Here is a 25,606-nt window from a genome sequence, read left to right on the forward strand (position 1 = left end):
CTTAAAATACATAAAGACTATGAAATACCACCTTCAATCTTTAATGAATGTTATTTATAGATGTTTGTTTTGATTAAACGTTGTCACCTCAACATCAGACTGTGATAAAAATAAGATATCTGGAGGGTTTTTACCAATTCGGTAAGAATGAATACAAAAAGAAAGAAGAAAAATAATCAAATTAAAATATTACTGAAATGTCTCAAAGTTTTATTTGTATTAAAAAGTTGGAATGTTTGGTTACATATATTTCTTACAAAGCAGTTCATGAATCTCTTTTCATGTGCGTCTTTCTCCCTCTCACACACACACACACACAAATTAGTGTTACAGTCATTACATTTGTACACAGTCTAATAGGTTAAAGATGCCACATGTACCATTTTCTCTTTGACGAAATGCCACCAAATTAGTCGTGATGATGCCTGAAAACTTCTGTGTCAAACTAAAAATAAAAACTTCAACCTGTTTGTCTGTAATTTAGAATATTCATGGGAATTGCGTGGAAGAGATACTGATAACTCTAAGTACCTCACTTAGTTTTAATCTGAGCAGATTTAACGTGAGACGAAAAGGAACAGGAAGTGACAGGAGTGAGAGGTTTTCATGTATCCTAAAAGCCACAGGTTTGATCCCTGTAACAGTGAGCAAAAGGCTGGACCTCCAGTTGCTGCATAAACAACAAAAAAAAAAATTTAATAAGAAATTCATCATCACTGCTAATTTGCTGACATCACATTTAGAGAAAATAAAAGCAGAAATACTTATGAATGATGAATACGACTCATATTCTGTCTGGAAACGAGATATTCTGTTTTTGAGAAACATATTGAGTGAAAGATGGAAGTACAGTACATTTTTAAAAACTACAGCTAGAGCTTTACATCTCAAACAGCTGCATCATGATGATGACAAAAAGTTCAGTACGATAATCTTGTAACAAACACACTTCCTATTGTTGATACAGTACAGCACCACTGCCTCAGGACGCCGTTTAACTGCCGGATATCCAACACATGAACTAATGTGGGGGTAAAATAGCTTTTAACTTCCTTTATTTCACAACTTCTAGCCTTCACCAGCAAACCGCCCTCACAGTTCTCTCTGTCTGAGTTGTGTGTTACATGATATTTTAACTACTATAAAGTATAATGATATTTTTAAGTACCAAATGTGATTGTTAAAGCTTATTTTTGATATAAAAACATCTTCAGTTTCAAAATAGGTTCATAAACCACGGCCGAAAGTTTGTAGTGTATGACGGAGCTCCATGACTGGTTATTATTTGTGTCTTTTTGTTTGTTTTTATTGAGCTGTTGGCTCTTTGTGTCAAGTTTTAGTTGCATGTTTAAATCTGTTAAATATAAATGATGTATACATCACTGACAACTCTTTTCCAAAATGCATCAAACTTTAAATACGTGGTCGCACAACTTTTCTCCAGTTCTTTGTGCTTTAAATCAGCAAACCTTTTCATGGCAAGTCAAAGACGTTGAGCTCACGCTGGTCCGCACGTCGCTGTGTGTTAGAAATGACTGAAAAATTGTCAGCAGTGATGTATAATCAAGTGTTCTTTATGTGAAAGGATCCAGTTTAAACCTCAAAGTTTAGGGAATGTGAAACAAAAAACATTTGAAAAAATCTTCTGTGCAACAAAACAAGACTTTTATAAATAGCTCCAGGTACCTTCTAACAGTTCATTTGAACTAAACTGACGATGTCCTGCTATTTCCCGTCTCAAAAGTGGCCCTCAGATCACTGAGCAACCAACATCCTGCCTACAGCTCACACTCACCTTCCCGTCTGTCTCTCTACTGTTACTATTAAAATCCCAAAAGCCCAGCAGCAGATCAGCTTAGAGCTCCACATTATTCAGTTTTTATTCAGCCTTCTAATCTCCTCGGGCTCAGGATGAGAGTACTGTTCTTCATGGTACACTGCGTTAAAGATAAATGTACGTTTAGTTGAAATGAATTAGTCCTCCTCTCTAAACCTGCTGAGTTGAGGCTTTCCAGTTCGAATACTGCAAGTTGGCCTGAAAATGTATTCACTGAAGCATAATAAAACAGTCTACGTTAAACATCTGTAGTCAGGCACAAAGAGGAGAAAGTGGAAGTTTAAAAAGCGGCTCTTTGAAGCGGATGTTGAGCCATGTCATCCAGGATAGATGTGAACCATTAACACTTGTTCAGGGCGACATAAAGTTGAGCTTTGGGAGTTTCAGGGTTAGATTTCTGGTCCACGACTAATGATCCAAACGGTGAAACGGACGAGTTAAATCCAAACCAGGTGGAGAAACGGCTCACGGAGTCTGTGGGAGCACGGAGGAAGGAATCGCAACCCGACAGGACGGTGCTGAGACGGAAATCAACGGCGTGATACCAGTTTAACGGCATCATTAAGGCACCGCAGATCCCTCCCCCTTCGAGGTCTCGGTTGCCAGGGCGACGTGAGGTCAGGGGTTTTCAAGCAAAGAGACGATCCAATAACATCTCAGAGTTCTCCAATTTAGTAACCAATAAAAACTGAGCAGGCTGTTTTTGTTTCATTAAAAACTGCCTGAAAAGTTTTCGGGGAAAAAAAACAAACACTGGATCAGAATTCATGTGCGTGTCCAAAGTGTTCGCAGCCCGCGGGAAAACTCTCCGATGTGTTCACAGGTGGGGAGAGGTCGCCAGTTCAGAACCAACCAACCTGTTCACAGTTATTTTCCAGCTTTTTTTCTCTCCTGTTGGCTGTTTTCAGGATTTTTTCCTCATCAGAGAAGTGAAATGTAGTTTTTAGGCACAAGCCCACGCTTCCCGCTCACAATTCCCAAAATCCACTGCTCATCCACAGGCTCAACCTGCGATATTATGTCACCGACCTGCGGGGGGAGGACAGAGACACAAACAGAGCAGATATTAGTAAAGATTTTGCTGCTTTAGTTTATTTTGGTGAGAAAAAACAGCAGCTTAAGTCAAAGTTTTGTTTGTCACTGATAAACTTACTTACATTTATTGGCCTGAATAATTATTACATTTTAAATAAACATACATCTAATCTGATGTACACACACACACACCTTTAAAGTGAGCTCATCCTCGCTCTCTGCTGTGAAGTCAAACTTGGCCATGGCTCTGGCCGCTGCCTGCTGGCCTGGGATTGGCTGAGCTGGAAACAGGAAGAGAAAGTTCTGTTTAGAGACCTCAGCAGACACAAATATACTGCCTCATCAAAAATGGGTCACATGAGTTTGTTTATCTTATCAGATCCCCAAAAGCTTCTCTCATAGTAGCTGTTAATATTCCACATTGTGTTGTACCCTGGCAGGATTGTGTGAAGGCAGCAGGGAAGAGCCCCTCCCTCCCCTCCAGTCTTCCTCTCCTCCACTCAGCATCAATGTGCTCTATCACGTGGATGAGCGCCCCCTTGTGGAAGGACAGATCCTCTGGAGTCTGACCGGGGAAGTCAAACAGAGCCGTAGCCCACTCCTTTTCCTACACACAGACACACACACACACATACACACAGATTAAGCATGTTGATTACTACGTACAATTAATAGACTATAAATTAACGTACGGAGAACAAAATGTGACATTTACACAATATTTCCTGCAGCAGATAAAAACACAAACACACACACTTACCTCTGAATCTGGTTCCTGTGACGTCTTTGGTGCTGTGGAGGATAAACAATATATCGTTACATTCAAATCTATAGATCACAAAACTAATGAATCTGCTTTAAACTGATCATTTCATTTATCAGATCAGTAGTGTAAAGTATAGGTAGAAAGGACATGAGGAAGAATGGGTGAAAGATTTGTATACTTGCAAGGAAGGAAGGTTTAGGAACTTGTGCCTGTGTATTTACTGAACAACCTTTCTCTGATTAACTTAATTCAACTTTATTTATATAGCACCTTTCATACAAACACGCAGGCCAAAGTTCAACACATACAAATAGGAAATGAATTATAATAAATCCAATTTTGCCAATGAATACAACAGAAAAAAAATTAAAACATCAATAAAACAAAAAAGGTTGATAGAAAAATTAAAACACAAACACCACACAAGACGAATAACGTAAGAACCAATGATTAAAACCTTAAATGTAAGGCCAGATTAAATAGATAGGTCTTTAATTTCCTTTTATAAATACTGAGAGAGATCTCCATTTTAATATTAAGGACACGCGGCTATTCCAAAAGATGTAGTTCAACACGTTTCCTTGAAGAGTTTGATGGTTAAAGCATGTTTTTATCCTGCTGCTACAGAGTGACGTCTGGAGTCGATCGTGTCAGTTAGTGTTTAAAAAGCAGGATTAAGTCAACTGAAGCGTCGGTTACATTATGTACAAACTTGAACGTGTGTTTCTCTCATGTAAATTGTTAATTGTGTTTGTTGCATGAAGGACTACAATGACAATGAGCCATCAGTCAGTCTACGTAAGAAGGATCTTCTGTCTCACCGGTACTTTCCGCCACTGTCTTATCTGTAGACGCCGGTTCTTCAGTCTCCCCCGGCGGCGCCGGCTGTGGCGGGGGCGGCTCCACCACCTCGGCGAAGTTCAGCGGGAATATTCCGATTCGCCCGTGGATCTGGCCCCGCCCCCACTCTTGCCCGATGAGCTCCAGGAGGGCGATGACGTCACCCTGGGAGAAGGTGAGCTCGTCGTCCTCCTCTCCCTCGTAATCGAACAGGGCGACACACCGAGGACCACTGCAGACAGACAGACAGACACACAGACACACAGACACACACACACACACACACACACAAACCCTCAATAAGTTAGTTAAGTGACGGAAAATATCACATTTTGATAAAGAACTAAATGTTTATTGTGAAGGAAAAATCCCTTCACAGGTTCCAGCTTCTCAGATGTGATGATTTGCTGTTTTTTAGGATTTTAAACTCAATATTTTTAGTTCACTTTGGACCCTGGGAACTATTTTCTGACTCTTCATAAGCTAAATGATTCATGGATAGGAAATAAACAAAAACAACAAACACATCTGGTCTTGTAACAACGGGTTTATGTTGAGTGTCTGACCTGACGGGAGGCGGCTCTGGCTGTTCTTTCTGATCAGTAGGCAGCACAGGCAGGATGGACTACAGGACAAAGAAAACAAAACTCAGGTCAACTTTTAATCAGGAGAAACATATTTAAAGTCTTTTCAGCTCGCTATGGATCGAGTGTTTGAGACTAGGGCTGGATACTGTACCTGTGTTTCAATACCAATCAATACCCGATCGACCAGTATGGTTTTCAGAAGCAGATAAAAGTGCTGATCAAGGAAACCAATAACTTAATATTTGGATCACATATATATTTGCAGTACAAATTAAGTAACTAACTAATAACTAATTAGTACTGTATAATTTTGAGGTACTTGAGTATCTGTCTGTGGCATAGCAGCCTTCAGTATTGATTGGCTATTAACTCAGGAGGTGCAACCAATCAGATATTGATCGAGACTACTGACAGATAGGGAGACAGAGAGTAAACACATCCAACAGTGATGATGCAGTGTCGTGTAGTACACCGGTACATCACTACAGCAACGTGAGACGTTAACCCGCTCAGCAAAAACAAGATTATCATGAGATATTATATTATAGAAAATATTTCAAAACGTTTACCTAAATAAATCTGAAATCTCTAAATATAATATAATAATAATAATAATAATACATTTTATTTATAGAGTGCTTTTCTAGGAAATCAAAGACACTTCACATAAGTTAAAAAGGCAAAGAAAAAAAATATAGAGACTATAATATATCTACAACACTCAACAGTGAATTAAACTAAGACTTAAAGAATACAAATCTTTAACAGAACATGTTCATTATAAAGCTAAATATGAGCGCATAAGATGTGTGTAAGGCAGGGTGGGTCTAACAAGATAATGCTATTGTGTTGCATTATGGGAAATGTAGGATCCAGTGGTAGGAGTCACCAGCAGAGTGAGTCAGAACTTATTGAGCTCAGATCAGACTGCTCTGCTCACTAATGATTTATGTAATATAATAATTATTATATGGACAGCTTGAGGTTTTAAAAAGACAGCTGGTCCAATACCTGAGAGTCCGATAGGCTGAGGCCCTCCAAGGCCCGCTTTGATTGACTGTCCTGATCTGGAACCGGCTCTGGTTGGGTGTCCAGGTCCAGGAGACACTGCGATGGGTTGATGACAGCGGTTTGACTCCTCCCCTCACCTGACAGCGGCTCCGAGGGGCTCGGGTCATCCAGGACGATCAGGACTTCCTGTTTCTGAGAGACGACAACAGACATCAACACAAAGCTGTGACAGTTTTATATATGTGTGTGTGTGTGTGTGTGTGTGTGTGTGTGTGTGTGTGTGTCTATACCGTGTAGCTGTTGTAGAGAGGGTGTCCAGGTTTAGGGCGGGGGGGCAGCGGCGGTCCTCTCTTTGCTGCCCGTTGAGACTGCGTCTGATTGGCCGATACAGGAGAGGGCGGTGTTGTGGTGTGAGGAGGTGAAGACTGGCTGGCCGGGGAAACGGAGGGGGCGGGGCTAGTTTTGGAAAGAGGAGGAGTCATCTGGTTGGCTGAGGAGGTCGAGGTGACGGCCGGAGGAGGCGGTCGCCCCGGGGTGGATTTGATTGGAGGAGGACGGAGGGGGAGGAGCTTCACACTCGAAGGTCTGGAAAGAAAGACAAAAGAATGAGTCTTGATTTTCAAATTTTACGGCAAATTTCAAATCTCTGCCGTTTGTTTAACCTTTACTTTGGGAGTTCTCCACAAATTCAAACACAGAATCGGTGCCGTCATAGCTTCCACTTCCTGGACGCTCGTGGATTTTGGGAGTCAAAGCACAATTAAGTAGAATTTAGGCTGTAAAACCAAGTGGAAAATCAGGGCTCATGTAGACCAAAGCTGCATTATCATAAAAAAGAATGCTCTTTCTTTCTTTCTGCACATTTTGTGGAAAAGTAATGGTTAATAAAAGGCGTGTTTACTCCTGTTATGACCTTCATTTGACCTGGATTACCTGGTTCAGATGTTAAGATGACAGAGAACTTAATAGTGTTTTGAATTATGATTAAACTTAATGAAATTAGCAGGTCCCGGTTAGCTCAGTGGGTAGAGCTGGCGACCCATGTACCGAGTCCTTGCTGCAGCGGCCCCCTCTCTCTGCCCCCCTTTCCTGTCTATCTTCAGCTGTCCCTATCATAAAGGCAATAAAAGCCCCAAAATACTTTAAAAAAATAAATAAATGGATGAAATGAGTGTAAATGTATTGAATGATAAAGATAATGAGACTACACTGTGTGTGTAAACAAACATAACACCACAAAAATAAGCACTTTCATGTACAATACATAAAAAACTCACTGATTTTAAACAGCAACTATCGCAGCAGTGTAACCTCTGAAATAAAGACGAGCACATTGTCGTCTTTCCAGAGCATCAGCAGTCTGGATTCGACCCTGAGCAGCATAATTCCAATTTAATTAAAAGGCATTCTCACTTGTGTCGGACAGCGGACTCATATTTCACGGTTCATGCTCCTCCTGGATTATCACTGTGGATGCTTTACAGAGAATGTAGACTCTGCAAATCTCTCTCTTACCGTGGAGGGAGAGGAGGGTCTGTGGAGTTTGTGTTTGCAGTGCTGCTAGTTTCTGGTTTGGCCTGGACCACGGGGCCTTTCCTCAGAGCTGGAGCTGGAGCTGGAGCTGGGGGTTTGAGGCCTGAGGTCGGACCCGAGGCCGGCCCTGAAGGTTTAGGGGCTGTGAGCGGGGCAGCAACTGTAGGTTTGGGTGGGACTGCGTTTGGATCTGGAGGTGCTGGGGAGGCTCCGGTGGGTTTGGGGGCCAGATTTGGAGCTGGAGGTGGAGAGCAGATGTCAAACTACACATTATCATTTTATTATAGAGATTATCTAAAAGCAGAGGTGATAAAATGTTTTAAAAATCCATCTCATGGTGTCCTACATCGATTAATTGACTTAATGGCTTTTTATACTTAGCAACCAGTTAGCATTTGAGGCTAACAGAAGCACCTCTGTGTTTCTGGACAGTGAGTGTGCATTCAGCTGCAGGCACACAGTGAACAATGAAGAGGACAATGGGGACATCACAAGGGGAAAAAAAGTCAGACTCATTTGAGATATTTTAAGACCCACTTCCCACCACTTTTATCTTTAACACCAACCACTGGTTTTTGTTTCTAGCTACTTCTAAAAGAACAAAGTGTGTCCAGACGGGACAATGACATACAGTACAGATGACCTACTTTTACTCAGAGACACTATCTTGTTGTTGTTTAGGATGTGACAGAGATGAAAGATGCAGCACATGCAGACTAGGCCAGATACTATCACTGGGTAACTATCACACACACACACACACACACTGCCGACAACGTTTTAAAGGAGCATATTGTTTCTGAGCTGCATGGTAGCAACTGTTACACAACTGAGTGACTGGAAGGCTTTCTCTAAGGGTTGAGGAACTATAAAGTATATAAACCAGAAGAAAACACTCTTAATAACTAAACTTCTTGGTTTACACAAGTTCATGTAGCTGCCAATGAAGCCATCCTAGTTGCATAATGGCAATCAACACACACACACACACACACACACACACACACACACACACAATTCTGACACATCAAACTCACACAGTAACACACTAACAACAGTGGGGGCTTTTTTCTTCTCACACAATCACAGCATTTTTCTTTTACAAGCTTTGGATTGAATAAGCTCCTCCCCCTCCTCCCCCCCTCCTCCCCCCTTCCCTTCCCTCTCTCTTTCTCACAGATGAACACACACCAACATGAAATCTCTGCACATGTTTGCATATTTCTAACTAATGCGAGAGCAACATTTGAGTCTGTAATCTCTCAAACGCTCCATTGTGCATACACACACACACACACACACACACACACACACTCTCTCTCTCTCTCTCTGTCTGTCTCTCTCTCTGTCTGTCTGTTACCGCTGGCTCTGCGTGGCGAGATCAGTGCTGCCGGTTTGGTCGGGACTCCTGGACGGCCACTTCCTGCTTTCACTGAAACAACAACAAACAAACAAAAGAAAATGTGAAAAATCAATAAAATTCTAAATAAATAAATAACTAATATAAACAAATCTATGAATATTATTTACATTTATATGAATAAATCCTCCTAATGAGACCTTTAAGCTGTGATAACCAGGTGGGCAGTTTATTTGCATACTTCATTGAGAGGAAGAGTCACTTCCTCCAACAACTTCAGTGTCTTTATTCAGCGTCTTTTTCCTTTTCTTTCCACTGTGAGCTGAGACGTTTGCTTGTTGTTTAGTCTGAGATGACAATGAAACTCTGTTCAGAGGCATCAGAAAACAACACTGACGTCACAGTGAATCCCAGAGAGGTTTCTGGGTAAACACCAGAGAGTATTTCTAAATGTCAGCATCAACACCGCTCGCTGAGCTCATCTTTCAACTGATGCGTCGGCTCTCATCAATCTGTACGAGTGCTTCCAGGTGCACTCAAACACTCCTTTATGTGTTCAAAACAATTGAGACTTTATTCAAATATTGACCTAGTTGAGGTTTTGGGAGATATACAACCAACAGCTCGTTCTGAAATGAACAAACAGGGCGTGTTGTTTTGGAAAGTCCCCAAAAGTTAGATAGTCAGAGTGAATTAACATTTAGTTTTGGATTCCCTTTTATTTTTCACTATTTATTATTTTAAGAGCTGAGAAAATCTGTGGTGGAGGCAGACTGACATGTTGACATGACATCACACTTAAAGGGTAACTTTTATAACCTGGACCCTATCTTCCTATGTTTTTGTGACTAATGGGGGCAACTGGTCCAGTTTTGAGAAAATATACCGGCTCTATACGTCGTTTCTCCCTGACCTCCATCTCAAACCTCTCTCCTAATATTTTCACATTTAACTCTGTAAATTCTGGGTTTATTTCCACTAAACAAAAAGTTGGTGATTGTTGGAACAGTGGAGAGACAAACCAGACTTTTAGTGAGTTTTATTTTGTTTCTGTTGAATTCAAATGTTTAAACAAAAAGGATCTATCTCTGTAGGATCCTTTCCATAACGTTATCTGATTTTAAAATAACAACCTGAGTCTATCAGTGGCAGAAACAAGCACTTTTAGTGGATTACGTTGCTGCTTACTGGACCAGTTAAATAAATTGTTGTCCCTGTTGCCCCCCAGTTTAGGAAATACCAAAGTTCCCCTTTAAGTTTTGAGTAAAACCTGAAATAAATTCAATCTGATCTCAGTGTTAGTACGATATCATTAGTGAGTAAATCAGCATTGATAAATGAATTACAGGTAAAAATCTGACAAAGATAACAAAGATTATCACAACTGCATCAGCTCTGTAAATAAGTCTGAAGTTTAAAGTGAGAGCTTATCAGCAGCTCCACACTCAGGTTATCTGGTAGATAGGCAGTGTAAGCAGGAAGCAGCGTGTCAATATTTGTACCTGAAACAGTTCCCCTGCTGCCCGAGATTAACTGGAAATGTTTAAAAGGACTAAGTTTACAATTAACTGCCTTTAGAGCAGGATCAGAAGCATAGACAGCAGGAAAAAAAACAGCTAGTTGATTAATCGGCCGATATCACAACGCCACCTCCATTAATCAGCAAACCTCTAATTTATACCAAGTAAACTTCATTTTATTACATTTAACATTTAAAAATAGCACAAATGTAAAAAAAGGCCCAGATGCAAAAGACATATATTATAAGTATTTAAGAACTGTAACTGGATCACGATCAATCAGATGTTTAACCTGTACGAGACAAATGATGATTAGCAACTGATTATTTTCCTTGAAGAATTGATGAATCATTTGTTCCATAAAATAAGAGACAACAGCTCAATGTGACTGCTTCAAACTGCAGAACCCAAAGATATTTAGTTTACTATGTTAGAAGACACGAGAACAAGCAAATATACACATTGGACTAAGTGAGTTTTTGGGGTATTTGTGCTTAAAAAAAGATTTTAACAGTTTTAAATGAACTAAATGATTCAGCTCTGGACTCACAGTACTAGAAACTAAAAGTCTGTTAACAGCTGTGTGTACAGATTTCAAACCTGCTCATTTACCATGAATCACTTTGCTTAGTGCTTATGACGTCAGCTAAACGTTTAACACAATAACACAAGCAAACACACACATCTGTGGGCAGTGGAAGAAGAATGGAAAATGTTGTGAAATCTCTTCTAAGTTGTGTTTGGCTTCTGTAGTACAGGCTGTATAAGCTGCTGTTGATCAACTGCACTGACTTAACATTAAAGTATCATTGGAAACTGAATGTCACACTCAGATGGAGACTCGTTCCACATCAGTGGTCCAACCTTACACACACACGTCTGAGCAGATTCAGGTCAGTTTTATCAGCAAATTACCCTCAACGAGGCTGTAGATGACATTTGCTGTGTCCCAAATCCATACGACGTACTAATTCTAAGTAGGTTTTGAGCTGAGTTGTTAGTGTGCTCACCCTGGAGCAGTGACCTCAGCTGTAGATGCACACTATTCTCCCACAATGCAATGCACTGGAGGATATTTAGAAGCTGCTCACAGATGGAAAAAAGAAGTGGATAGTGGTCAAAATGTAACTTTATTTTCTGTCAATCAACTCATTTATTTTATCTTTTGAGTTCACAATATGAGTTATTGTATTAAAGTAGAGTCCAAATCAGTAACTATGTGTTGTTGCAGTTCTATTAGCTGCCTGCAGAGGTCAGTAAAGATCACACACTACTGAATACCACTCACCAGTTTGGTTTGTAGAGTCTTGGGGAGCCTGGGTCTCTGTCTGAGCTCCACTGCTGACCTCCACGGAGGGTCTCAGGGGCAGAGTTGGAGTAGTGAGCCCAGCTGCGGTGCTCCTATCCGGGTGTGGAGCACCTACGCTGGCCCTGGGGGCGACTGGAGGTCTGGGTGGAGGTTTTGGGTTGGCTAGAGAAGGGCTTTCACTGACAGAGGGGGTGAGTTTGGGTGGAGGGGGTCTAGGGGCTGGGACAGGGGCAGAGGCAGGGGAAGGGGAAGGGGTACTAGACAGGAGGGATTCTGTAGCTGACTGCGGTTTTGGTGTTATTAAAGGTTTTTGTTGGGGTCCCACAGCTGGAGCAGGTTTTGGGGTACAAGAAGGTTCTGGTTCGGTAGCAGTTTGAGTTTTAGGGTTTAAGTCTGAAGGAGTTTCAGCTGGTTTCAAAACCTCAATGGTTCCCGAGTCTTCCCAGAATACCTTGGTGGACGGTTTGGGGGCATGTGAAAGGTTTTTGGGTTTGGGGGCAACAGTGGGAGGGCCGGATTTGGTTTGTTGGAGACGAGGGCGTGGCCGGGGTTCGGGTTTCTTTGTAGCAACAAAGTCTTTGTTACTGTCTCCACAGCTCCCATCAGCCACCTGCTGCTGCTGCTGCTCAAAGGCTTGTATCCTCGCTTTCAGAGTCGCCATGTCCTCCTCGTCCTCTTCCTCGCCTCCCTCCTCGCCCTCTGATTGGCTGTGCCCACTGCTGTCGCTGCGGCGATCGGGGAAGCCCCAGTCGTCGGCGCTGAAGGCCTCGAGCAGCTCCTGAAGGTACTTCCCCTGACTCACTTCCTGCTGGTTAGAGGTGTCGGTTCCTGCGCGGGCGGCTAACGTGGCCAAACCGTCCTCGCGCAGTTTCACTAAAGTTTGAACTTTGACCTCGTTGCTGGCTGGCTGCAGACTGAGCTTGGAACGAGGGCGCGGCCTCGGGCGCTCCGACGGGACTTGAGAGGATGTTGTGGGTGGAGATGCCACTTCAACAGCTGCTACGGACTGATCCCATTGGTCGGTCTGAGCACCAGAGGTTGAAGTCAAAGGCGAACAAAGGTCAGTGAGGAGCTCACAACACTGCGTGTGAGCGGCGGCGGCGTGTGTGACTGTCTCTACCACGCTGTCGAGGGAGTTGAGTGTGGATTGGCTGGCGGGGATGGCGATGTCATCAGAGGGTTTGGGAGGGTAGGGGACTCGTGGTCGTGGTGGTCTCACTGGTCTTCTCACTGCACACAGAACACACAAATTAACTTTACTAACAAATATGAAATATATCCGCAAACAATAAACACACAGACGAGCTTCCTCTCACGTTGTGGGTCTTGGGGATCGGGGGCAGATCCCGGATCAGTCTGGATGGCGATGGTTTTTGTAGTAGCTGGACGCGATGGGGATGAGGAGGAGTGGGAGGAAGAAGAAGGAAGGAGAACCTGCTCCTGTGTCTTCTCCCTGATCACCTCCTCATAGGATGGAGGAGGCTGAGGAAGAGAAACTGTCATTTTCTGCTTTTCTTTGTCGTATATGTTAGTAAACTGAATATCTTTTGATTTTGGACTCTTAGCCAATCACCTTCATCTCTGAGAAATTACAATATATACTATATTCTCACATATTTTATCTCAAAATGTGCTAGATCTGCCATTTTTGCATCCAGTATTTTCAGTGTATTTATTCCAACTTGCTTCACTGACGTCACTGAGCACAGACAGACGTGATTTTGGATCATTTAAAAACAACAATTTTCTTACTCAGCACTGAAACATGTCAGAGAACTGGCTTGTATCTCACACACACACACACACACACACACACTCACACACAGACAAGAGTCACCTGTATGGACGGAGGGATTGTGGGTCCCCAGATCTGTGCGGCCGGAGGAGGGGGAGGTGGGAATCCTCCAGAAGCTCCGGGGAACCAGGACGTGGAGGCCAGCGGCTCCGCTGACAGGATGGTGATCTCTGGTCGCCTGGCAACAGGTCACGATAACAGGAAGTCAAGCAACAGAGAAGTCCATGTATGATTGATTCACATTCTCTTTAACAGCAGAGAGATAAATGTAAGCAAAAAAAAAAAAAAAAAAAAAAAAAAAAAAAAATAAAAAAAAAAAAAAAAAAAAAAAAAAAAAAATAAATAAAAATAAAAAAATTAAAAAAATTTATAAATTTTTTTTTTTTTTTTTAAAAAAAAGAAAAAAAATATTTTTTTTTTTTTTTTTAAAAAAAAAATTATATTTTTATTTATTTATTAATTTTTAATTTTTTTATTATAAAAATTTAAAATAAAAAAAAAATATTTTTATCAAAACCAAAAGGCTGAAAGAGATGTTTGAAAGGAAAAAACATTAATAATTGATAGAAACATCCTTAAAGGCTCCATGTGTAGGATTTTGTGGCAACTTGAGGTTACTTAATCCCCTCCTTTTCCACACGCAAAGTAGAAACTACACAGGCCACGAAACTCAGATAAAAACACAAACGGACCTTTATAGATCCAGCGTTTGGTTTGTTTGTTCTGGTTCATGGTGGCTCAACATGGCGGACTCTGAGGAAGGCTTTTATACACATTAAAACAGCTCATTTTAAAGGTAAATCCTATATATTCAGGTCATTTACAAATGAAAACATACCTTTAAATATTATATATATCAAATAGATCACTCCTGAATGTTACACACTGGACCATTAAAACTACTTCTGCTGAGATCCATCAAACACAAATAAAAATGGAAACTGCATTTGTATACTCTGTTTGCTGAGTGTGCAGGAATTCAACTTTATCTTAAAGCACATTTTTCTATGTAAATGTCAACTACATGCAAGTGTTCAGTAGTAGTAGTAGTAGTAGTAGTAGTAGTAGTAGTAGTAGTAGTATGAAGGAAGTGACCCACAGTAACAAGTGGCTTAATGACCAAAAAAGGTTTGTAAATGTTAATGCTGGTTCAGATCCAAGTGTGTGAATGTGAAGCAGGAAGGAAGTGGATGATAAACTGCTCCTCACTGTGAATTCTTTATTTACTATAAACCCAGAAGGGTCACGATGCAGCTTGTTGACTAAACATATTCTCTTTCTCTGACTTGACAAATTGAGAAAAGCAGCAAAGCATCAACACGAACAGTTTCTCTACATAATCTAACTTCTGAGGGCCATCTATCACTATCATTTTACACTTCTGAACAACAAGATATTTGTGTCTTATACTAGTGTCTTACCTCCTATCTCTGTCTCTGTCTCTGTCTCTATCTCTGTCTCTGTCTCTGGACGTCTCAGAGAGAGATGTTGACCTGGTGGAGGCTGTAAGACAGAAAACAACACAGAGGTAAATATCGACGGCTACAACAAAGCAACAAAGCAGAAAAATCATGAAAAACATCTGTTCTTAAACAAGAAAGTGAGTATTTTCAATCACATCTGTAGAGACACAAACATACTGTGTGAGTCTATGACGTGAAGGAACAGACGATTGCAGAATATACAGTAAATGTCATGTTGTCAACCAAGAAAATATACATTTACCTACCAGTGGGATTGTAGATGTGGGATATGTGACGAGGTGTACATTGTAGAAGCTGTGTTTTCCCATTTTAAAGCTACATAAGGAGACTCTAAAGTAGTAAACTGAGGGTGCAAGTGGTTTTAAACAGCAGACTGTGGTCTAAGCTGCAGTTGGGAGTTGCCATGCTGGATTTTATTACCCCACAAAAGGTCAAATATTTTCCATTTTTTAAAATCCACACTCTTCCGGGCCCCAATTCAAATGGACAGATTTCTACAAACACTCTGTTTTTACCATCTTTCTTCTCCTCTTACAGTTCAGACATACACTCACTACAATCCTTAGCATCACTAACTGTACTCAGAAAGTTAAATCGATCTGACTTTTAATGAACTTTTAATGAACTTTCCAAACGAAATCTGTTCAGTTTCTCATTAGTTAAAATCAGGTTATCCATTCTTCTTCAAATACTGAAAGTCTAATTGTTGTTTAACATGATGAATATTAGCCTGACAGGATCTCAGTCACAGTTAAGTTTCCAGAGATTACAGAGAGGTTTTAGGCTGCCTGGCTGCTTGTTTAGACTTCCATGTATATGGAGTGTCTCTGCACTTTGATCTGTAAAGTTAATTATATATCTGTGCAGTGTATTGAAATGACCGAGCCCTAAAAAACACAGAGGAGAAAGAAAGTTTTCATAAAAAGAGGTCCGAGGGATGAATACTCACTTCTCTTGATGGCTGCTCTGATGGACGAGAGAGGACCCTGGCTGCAGAGAGAGAGAGAGAGAGAGAGAGAGAGAGAGAGAGAGAGAGAGAGAGAGAGAAAAGGGGGATAAGAAAAAAGGAAAACATGAGTCACATTATTTCACTTCTGTTGCCACCTCCTACCTCTCCCCCCTCTGTAAATCTCTTTTTTCCAGTGACAAACATAGCTCAGTTGTCCCACCCAGTCCTCAGTTTTTTTCTAGTCATTTGGACCATTTTGTACGACGGACGGTATTAGGACCAGACTAAGAGAAAAAAATATCTTTTTTTGGGGGGGAAATTATGAGAATAAAGAATAATATTAGGTCTGCGAGAATATAGTCGTAACATCACGAGAATAAAGTTGTAACATTACGAGAAAAAAGTCGTAATATTACGAGAAAAAAGTGGCAATATTGCGAGAATAAAGTAGTAATTTTATGAGAACTCTTCGCGCTGCGTTAAAATGAGGAATGTTGAGCATCTTGTGAAGTTATACTTTGGTACCGGTTTCACAAATAAGGAAATACTTAATCTTTTGGCTCATCAGCATCAAATTATTATCAGTATCAGGACTTTGAAACGATTATGCAAACGACTGTTTCTATTTCGAAGAAAGAACCACATGGACTTGGAAGAAATTGCTTCTTTTGTACGTTATTCTCTTAACATTACAACTTTATTCTTGTAATTTTCAAAATTTGATTTATATATTTATTTATTTTTCCTCTTAGTATGGCCCTAATACTCCGTAGTCATTTTGGCACAGTCAGTATAAGTTAAAGGTCAATGAAAACACACATACTGACGCTTTGTCCACATGGACGTTTGGTTAACATGTAGACAAATGAGTGCTTCACTTACTGATTTGATCCTGTTACTTTAACCAGTTGTTTTTCCTCCCTCAATCTGTACAGAACGGATTGCTTTCACATCTGCTGCAGACAGGTGTTCTCCAGACTAAAAGCTCGAGGCTTTACTGGACCACACCCAGATACAACATGACTTTTACCAAATCTTGCTGAACTCTCTCAGAACAACAACAGCCTCAGGTCAGGAAAAAAGAAATCTCTCCATCTCAAGTATAAAACAACAAAATCTGCTCTGAAGCAGAAGCTTCTGTAAATGTTTTCAACAGAGAGTAAAAAGACGACCAAGTGTTTGTCTAAATCAGAAGAAACTGAAGATATGTACAAATGCAGATGGCACAGGAAGTGTTCAAGTTCACATCCTGGTAAAAGAGCTAAACATTGTTTAACACCCCAGAAGATAGAGACAAGACTATAGTCCGGTTACAGATATCTGCACAGTAGATACACTAAGTGTGGAACCACTGACGGATATTATCATTACACATATAAAAGGAATAAAGAGAACTGAACTGATGCCTGGTTGCTGGTCTGTTAAACACTTTAAAGCCCCGGCAAACAAAGAGGATATTTGACGTCACACTGCAGAGGCCTTTTACAATCTAAAAGAAAGAAATGTGTGTCAATGTGGGGGAAAAACCCTTCTTTAGATCCCAGAGTGTCCCAGAACAAATACGTAGGTTGCAGTAGTTAATGGAAAGAACTGTTCCTTCCTTTGTACGTTATTAAATGTTGTTTTTCAAACTCTCTTCTATAGCAAAGAATCTGCTGCTCAAGGCACATTGTGCAATTCCCAGAGAGAAAGATTTTGGAAAAGTGTTTATCAAATTCCCAGATTTCAACCTTTCTGCAGCCCAAACTGTCAAAAGATGTCAGGAGCTCCAAGACGAGCAAGGAGCCTAAAAAATTGAGCCAAAGTTCGTCGTATTTAAACAGAGTTGTTGCTAGGCGGGTTAGGAATCAACAGAGCCAGACTCACCCAGACGTTTTTTATTCTTCCTCTTCTATCTCTTTTCTCTCACTCTGTCTCTTTAATCGTCTTCCAGTCTGTTTTGTTTCCCTGTGTAGTCTTTGTCTCTGACTGTCTCTCTGGCTCTTTTTCTGCCACAGAGCTGCTAACCATGAACAGACACACATGACTCACCCCTGACACTGCCCAAACACACACACACACACACACACACACACACACACACACACACACACACACACACACACACACACACACACACACACACACACACACACACACACACACAGCTTTATTTTAAACAGTGATGGAAAAATTCCTCTTTTCATTTCTCCCTGTTTTCTGAAAAAGAGTTGAACAAAACAAAGAAACCCAGATCTGTGTCGGGCTGTTGGGGGTGTTAGATCAACTCGAGGATCATTTCTGAGGCTGTAGTTTGTGTTTTCATGAAGTCAGAGTTGGTGGGCGTCGACTTTGTGAACAGTGTCCCACTTTGCTGATGCAGTTTTTTTTTTTATGTGTTTGGAAAACTTCTGAGCCTTTTTCCTCTTGCCCCATTGCATCAGTTCGGGGTGTGTGTGTCCCTCACGGTCCAGTTTAGGGACAGACTGACCACAAAGGCGGCGAGAAAAGAGGAGGATTTAGACGTCAGCGCGAATCGAAACAAACAAGTGTTTATGTGTTTACAGCCGCAGAAGAAATGCCGGCAGTGTGAGGTTTAAATAAACAATGCAGAACTGGTTTTACAAATGATTTATAAGGAAGGAAATAAACCTTTTGGAGAGTAACACTGAATGTAAACCTTTAAGGGAGAAGTGGTAATCGTATAGTCAGTTTTAAAGTTATCAAGCGTGTTGGAGACCTAAACAAACCCACTGGGATGTTGGTAGGATGTTAAAGCAAATTCAACACTTCCTGCTTCAGCGTCAGGCGGCTGATGCTTTTATGGGACGCAGCTGCAGGACATGTTAACTTACACTTATTAGAGAAAAGCTTAGCTGAGCTAGGTTTTCAACTGGAGTTCAAATGTGACACCTACACTGCCATTTTTCACAGCTGACTCTGTTGGAAGATCAGTTTTGAACATCTGTTCTTGTGAAGTTGAAGAGATTACCAGGTAATAAAAAGCCTGACGTGGCAATGGGGGAAATCGGATGTGTGCTTAACACACAAAAGCTGGCTTAATTAATCAAAAACGATTTAATGGAGATGCTCTAACTTAATCTGCTCCCTTTTATGCAGATTAATAAGCCCAGTCTGCTGTTTACTGATGCATTATGGGGCTTTAAAATGTCTCTCTACATTCTTACAGTCACTTTAGTTTCTCTTGTTACCATCTTTTAAGTGAAATTACCTCAAACTGAGGCTCTGTTTCCCCCGTAAACACACACACACACACACACACACACACACACACACACACACACACACAGTCACAAAACTCTGTGACTTCTCCGGCTAGTTGCCATGCCAACCGGCCAACAGCCAAAATACTTTCAGGAGTGTGTCAGACCCGGAGACCAAAGGGGAGAAAAGTAGCTCCTGCAACTCTGCAAAGACGCTGCAGAGAAATAGTCCCGAGCTGGAGTTAAACAGCAGGTTGGAATACGTAGTTTGTGTTTTTTAAAGCTTTCTTTCAGAATTTACTGATTCATTCGAGAGGAAAACACTACTTCAAAGAGATCAGAGCTTTCTGAGTCACCTGGATTCGACATCAAATACACAAACACTGGCCAAAACACTCTCTCTCTACATGTGGTCACACTGAACGTGGTTTACTTCCTGGTAGCAAACTGCCAGGTGAGATAAAGAAGAGCTCTCACCTGTGACGATGCTCCGGCTTACGTCGGTCGGGACGACCTGGGAAGAGAAAGAGGGAGAGAGAGAGACTTTGTTTAAAAGGGCTGTAGATTAAAACGCATATTAAAAAGTGGGAAAGTCGAAACAGGGACTTAAATTAGTGAGATTTCATTTACTTAATGTCTGAACACATATGTTCTTAATTCTGTGCCATTAAAACAGATTTATTTAAAAACCACAGAGAGAAGGTGACGTTGTTGTGTGCAGGAATACATGTGTGCATACAGTTTCCATGGTTTTATGCAAACACATTCATGCATTGTCTATTCATTCTGGTTTCTTTGCAGGTCGTGTGAACAGCTGATGAGGTCACGTGACCCTCCTACCTCCCTTATCCTGATTGGTCTTTGTTTGTTTGTTTGTTTGCTCGTCTATGTCTCTGGAATAATGCTGTGTAAGCTGAGCCTACCGTGGTCTTTTCATGGAAACCTTACTGCACCTTTTGCTAACAGAATACATATGTTTGCATCTGTGGAGCCTCTTTAACTTTTTTGTGAGTGTTTGAGCAACTTTTTCCATGAAAGTTAAAACAACGATGACGAACAACTGATAACGATTATTAGTAATCAAGGAAAAAGAAACCTTTAAGCATATGTTTAATTTATTGCTGCACAAGATATATTGCATATTACTCTGCTATTAATTCATATTTCCCAAACTTAACTACTGAAAAAGCATTTTTTGGTCCCAAAACTATTGGCACCAATAACCTAATATGGTTGGCTGGAGATAAAGAAAGTTAAAATCCTTCCCTTTCAGAAGCTAACTGGGTCGAAAAACCAAAAAAAGCCATAAAATCTAAGAGGAATTTTGGCAAAACACTGAAAACCCTTCTTCCATTTGGTTTCTTAATGAAAAACAATCTTCTTCTGCACAGGAAGTGATGTGTTTTACGTTTCCAGTTAGTTTGCAAGAACTGAAAGTGGCGGCGGAGCACACGCAGAACATAGCGCCACCTACAGAGACTACACCAACCCCGTTCACCCCGACTGATCTCTGGAGAGGACGGGTTAGAAACACCACAGTGATGAGCACTGAGCACCAATCAGGACAAAAGTAAAAACTTGTGGATAAACGTGTCCTCACCTGAACCTCCTGTCATCACTCTCAAGTTGAACAAAAGAGAAAGAAAGAGAAATAAAAGACAGCAGATAGTTTCTCTCTGGACTGGGTTTTTCTGCATGTGTGTGCATTTTCCCATTTCCTACCTCCTTTCCTCTGATCACCAGGTCAGCTGGGCTTCCTGTGTCCACAGAAACTAAATGTTCAGTAGAATAATCTACAGCGACCTTCCTCTTCCTCTCCTTTCCTATTCTGCCATTAAAAGAAAAAAATAACTTAAAATGTCTCTTTCCTCTCTTCTATCTTCTTCTTCTCTTCCCCCCAAACTCTCTCACTCTGTCTCTAAAACTCTGTAACGGGACCGCCCTGGCAGAAAGCAACCAGGAAGCGATGCCGTGATTGGCTGCTGTGGGATTCTGCTGCAGTCATCAGGAGTTTTAACACTTCCAGATGTTTGTCTTGCAGCAGGCTGGCAGAGCTTTTGCACCGGAGCCGCGTTCAAACACGTAAGATGCACACCGCAGCAGATTTTCCTCAGCGCTCGTCATCTGTTGGGTTTCTGGGTTTTTGGGGAGGGGGGGTCACAGGTTACAGGTCAGCGTTAGAGACTGGAGCTAGAAGGGCGTTGATGTTTAGCTCAAAGAAAACTTGACCATCATTAAGACAACAGCTGCTGTCATTAAATATTTGTATAGTAAGAATGGTTAAAATGAGTATGTGAAAGGAGCTGGTAGTTATAAACCAACAGTTTCCCTTAACTCGGCATTTTTCAGCTCTTTACGACTTCACTCATTTGTTCACTCTGCTGCTCTCATGCAATTCATTCCCAGAATAAGGTCCAACTACGGTACTGTTCACTACCTTCCAACCACCCAACAACAGACAGACACAGTTAGGAAGTAGCTGGTGAACACGGTGGGACATTCAGCTGCTAAAAGGTCAGATATTATACTTAGAAAACAGAGCTAAAAGACGGGTGAATAGTTGACTTATAGTTGCCAAGTATACGACTAGATTTCACTAGATCACAATTTCCTAAACACCCAAGGTCACCTCAAGATAACGAGTTTATCATCACAACAAACCCAATAGTCAATAGTCGCTGATTATTCTTCTGTCAAACAACTAATCAATTAATTGACTAATGGTTTCAGCTTTAAAATCTCTGTACAACTGTTTGTAAGCAAGTTTTAAGCCATTTTAAATAAAGACGCATAGATACTTTTTATTTATTAATCAAGTTTTAGTCAAGGTGATAATATGTCAGAGTTGTTTATGCTGCCCCCATGTGGACAGAAACTCCATTAATGTACGTTTAAAGCTGCGCTACACAATATCTTGATATATAATTGTTTATTTCCTAAAGCAGAGCAGACACAAATACTGCTGTCAGTACGCTCACTGGTGGGAAATACTCATTAATAAAAGCTGGGACACTCACATGAGACATTTATCATCCAATCTGTGTGGAAACAAAGTCTTTGATTGCCTAATGAAATCTATTAGTGGATGACGTTCGCCTACAACAATCAGCTAACTAGTTCCAACATCTTATTTCCTTTATTTTAGACTGACAATGTCGATATCTTCACTCCTGTTCACTTGCATTTATCTTTCTAATACAGAACTTCTCCCTTAAGCTAAGGAGGGGCTGAAGACAAACCCCGTGGAAACAACAAACTTCACATGCCGGAAAAATCAATCACAGATTGCCTTTAAATCCACAGAGAGACCCGAACCACAGCGCAGGAATGCTGCACACACACACACACACACACACACACACACACACACACACAGTGTATGAGTTAATGTTGTGTGTGTGTGTGTGTGTCACCAGCTTGGTTGGTATCCAAAAGTCTTTACATAATCCCCAATAAAAACTTCCTGAACGTTGAAAACTCTTTTCTTAAGTTAAACAACAACGTTATGAGCTGAAAGCAGATATTTAATATTTAAACACACATATAATGAGAGCTCTGTGACCTCAGGTTGGTACAATCACATGCTTTAGTTTCATTACACAACAACAGCTGACGGAGCAACACAAGCGCTCAGATCTGTGTATTATTTTACCATGTTTAAGCCTCTTTCCTCCTCGTAGGAGCATTAGCTGATGGTTTTCCAGCACTGACAGGCCGATTTCAGTCACTATTTGTTGTGATGAAACTACGATCTGAAAGTTTCCATTTTATTTTCCTCCTGTGGACTTTCTGTAACACACTTCCCTTTCAGATCACCTGTCAGTTGGATATGAACTTCCTACTCCTTTCTTCTTCCTTTTGTTCTTTCAAAAAATTAAATTAAATTAAAAAATGCCTCACTTATACATTATACAGTGGAAATTAAGTCATTTGGGAGTTGATGATACAGTTAAAATCCAAAAGATACCAAAACCAGCGAAATTCCACAATTCTCAATTCCTAATTTTAAACCACGGTAAATAAGAGGGATGTCCCGATCAAGTTCTTCTGCCTCAATATAAGTGATTAGCTCTGGATTATATTAAGAAAAACACTGTCTGCATCCAAGCTGCTCCTTAATGAAAATGAAAACAGCCTCACAAACGGACTTGTAGCAGTCTTTGGGAGTTTCTCTTTCCTTTTAAGAGTGTCCTGTACTGTTTGTTTAGCCAAAAACTGGCTGTAGTTTGGGTTTTTTTCCGTGGGTTTTGCAGTTTTCTTTCACGCTTGGTTGAGTCAAGGTTGGTTTCAGCTGACCACAACCTGCAATCTCACCGCTAGATGCCACTAAATCCGACACACTGGTCCTTTAATTAATGTTAATATTCACAGATCTCAACTGAATCTTTGAGTTCAGTTGTTTAAACCCACTTATATCCATAAGAGCTTGGAAAGGATCCATACTGGATAAAGTGGGTTCACTAAAACTACATCATCACACTGCCCAACCCAAACCCAAACCGAATAGTACCTAGATAAAAACACTTCTGTGTCACGTGCCTGTCTTTCCTCTACAGAGCTATTTACAGAAAACACTAGAGAAAGACTATCTACAGAGAACACGGCTTCCTGTACTGAAGGCCAATGTCAAATACAACGTTTCGGGTTATAATCAGGGACTCTACCGAGCGCCAATGTGTCGCAACATCACGTCAGAAGGTGCCCAGACTTGTGTCGTTAATTCTCCCCAAAGATATACCCGTCCCTAGCCAGAGGGTTGAGGTGAGGGCCGAAAGACTTCGGTTATATATAACTTGTGTTTCCTTGAATGAGACAGAGAGACAAAGAGGGGAGACTTGTAGATTAAACTAATGGCAGTAAGTCTTGGCACAGGCCTGCACCATTACAGTCAACCGGGAATGTTTCTGCCTATTTATGCCTGCATGTGTGTGACCTTTGCCCCGAATGGTGACACATCTGCATGTTGATGAAGTAATTTATGGGTTTAATGTTCGAGCAGGCTACACCCACTCTCGTACAACTTTAAATCTCTTATCAGTTGTTAAAGTGTGTTTGTTTGTGTGTGTTAATTCAGTTGTTAACAAGACAACATCGTGCTTTTAAATTTAAAATCTTGTTGTCGTATGATGACTGGATCCGTTATTATTTTCAGTATTGAGTCATTTGTTAATTATTGTCTTCCTGAATTGATAACGTATCATGTCGTCTGGTCCATAAAATGTTAAGTCAGCATATTTAAACTGCTTGTTTAGTCCAAAACTCTCAAATATTAACATGTAAGAAGCTGGAAACACTGATTTTAATGGGTATTTATACTTAAAAATCCAAACAGTTGCTGATAAATCAACTATTCATTTAACCTGTCGACCTTTCACTAAACTTCTACTGAACTTTAAGCAGTTTTTGAACTGAAACGCACACATTTTATCTGTAAAACTTTACATTTTGCCTGTTTGACCAGTAAGTTACTGTTATTTTTAGTCCAGTTGTGTCAGCTCTGTGAGAGATTTTACAGAGATACCACAAATATCACATAAGTGGAAGAGGATTAAGCAGCAATTGAGGATCTTATAGTAGCTAAAAGTAGAATAATATACCTTTAAACTAACTAATAATTACCCCAGAAACACAGAAATACCACCTACAACAACATTAAACACACACTGCAGGTGCTTTCAGGGCTGCCGAGCTCATATTTAATTCCAGTTTACTTTATATTTCCACTTAAAACGACTTGTGACAACTCATTTTCCACACAGGGATCAATACATTGAATCGATATCAGGTGGAATATGTTGGAAACAGTTAATATTAGTGACTATTTTCGCGGTTTTTGTTACCTCCGGAGCTGTTTGGCTGCCGTCGAACCACTTGTTCCCGGGTGTCCCTCATCATGTTTTCCTCCTCTTCTTCGGACCGTGCTTCGGCCATTTCTCCTTCTTTCTCCTCACTTTCTCCTTCTCCTGTCCTCTCCTGTTCTGTTTGTTTCGGTGGGGAGGAAAATAAAAATGGAGCTGGGTCAAAACAGAAACAACAGCAGCAACATTATTCCTCCTCCTCGTCGTTTTGTCGTCGCTCACATCCACCACCACCACAACTCGGGGACAAGTTCACCCCCAAAAATAAAAACTTTAAAGCCCCGATAAGACTTCCATTGTTTAGTTAAAAGCTTCGTCTCGGTCTTCAGCAGCCTTTGAGGCGTTAAACTGCCTCAAACTCGGTGTTATTCAACCACAATAACTGTCGTTGTGTCGGGTTTCGGTTGAACACTTTCTGTCCCCCCCCCCTCCGCCGGGCGCTGCGGTCGCGAGCTCAGCCGCAAGCAGCCGCACGCGCTCCGGCTGCGTGACGTCACCAACTGAAAAAAAAAAAGGAAA

General features: G+C 40.9%; 1 protein-coding gene across 1 annotated transcript; it reads right to left on the reverse strand.

Annotated features, from left to right (window-relative positions):
- Window positions 1-181: 181 nt before the first annotated feature.
- On the reverse strand, window positions 182-25,570 carry LOC127364426 (SH3 domain-containing protein 19). The gene is made up of 17 exons (XM_051401947.1): window positions 25,070-25,570; window positions 19,707-19,743; window positions 16,027-16,067; window positions 15,015-15,096; window positions 13,636-13,771; window positions 13,115-13,280; window positions 11,778-13,028; window positions 8,970-9,041; window positions 7,592-7,847; window positions 6,367-6,661; window positions 6,077-6,268; window positions 5,045-5,103; window positions 4,460-4,710; window positions 3,633-3,664; window positions 3,305-3,479; window positions 3,065-3,153; window positions 182-2,866 (listed from the first exon to the last, which is right to left on the reverse strand). The coding sequence occupies exons 1-17, from the start codon at window positions 25,158-25,160 to the stop codon at window positions 2,759-2,761; spliced, it is 3,333 nt and encodes a 1,110-aa protein (XP_051257907.1). The 5' UTR covers window positions 25,161-25,570; the 3' UTR covers window positions 182-2,758.
- Between the last annotated feature and the right edge of the window lie 36 nt (window positions 25,571-25,606).

Source organism: Dicentrarchus labrax, unplaced genomic scaffold (genome assembly GCF_905237075.1).
Source record: "Dicentrarchus labrax unplaced genomic scaffold, dlabrax2021, whole genome shotgun sequence".
Classification (NCBI taxonomy): domain Eukaryota; kingdom Metazoa; phylum Chordata; class Actinopteri; family Moronidae; genus Dicentrarchus; species Dicentrarchus labrax.

Coding starts and splice junctions, on each gene's coding strand:
- LOC127364426 (XM_051401947.1), bottom strand. CDS start 25,160: ATGGCCGAAGCACGGTCCGAAGAAGAGGAGGAAAACATGATGAGGGAC. Junction 9,042..11,777: donor AGACTCTACAAACCAAACTG/GTGAGTGGTATT, acceptor TTGTTGTTTCAG/TGAAAGCAGGAAGTGGCCGT. Junction 7,848..8,969: donor CTCGCCACGCAGAGCCAGCG/GTAACAGACAGA, acceptor CTCCACCTCCAG/CTCCAAATCTGGCCCCCAAA.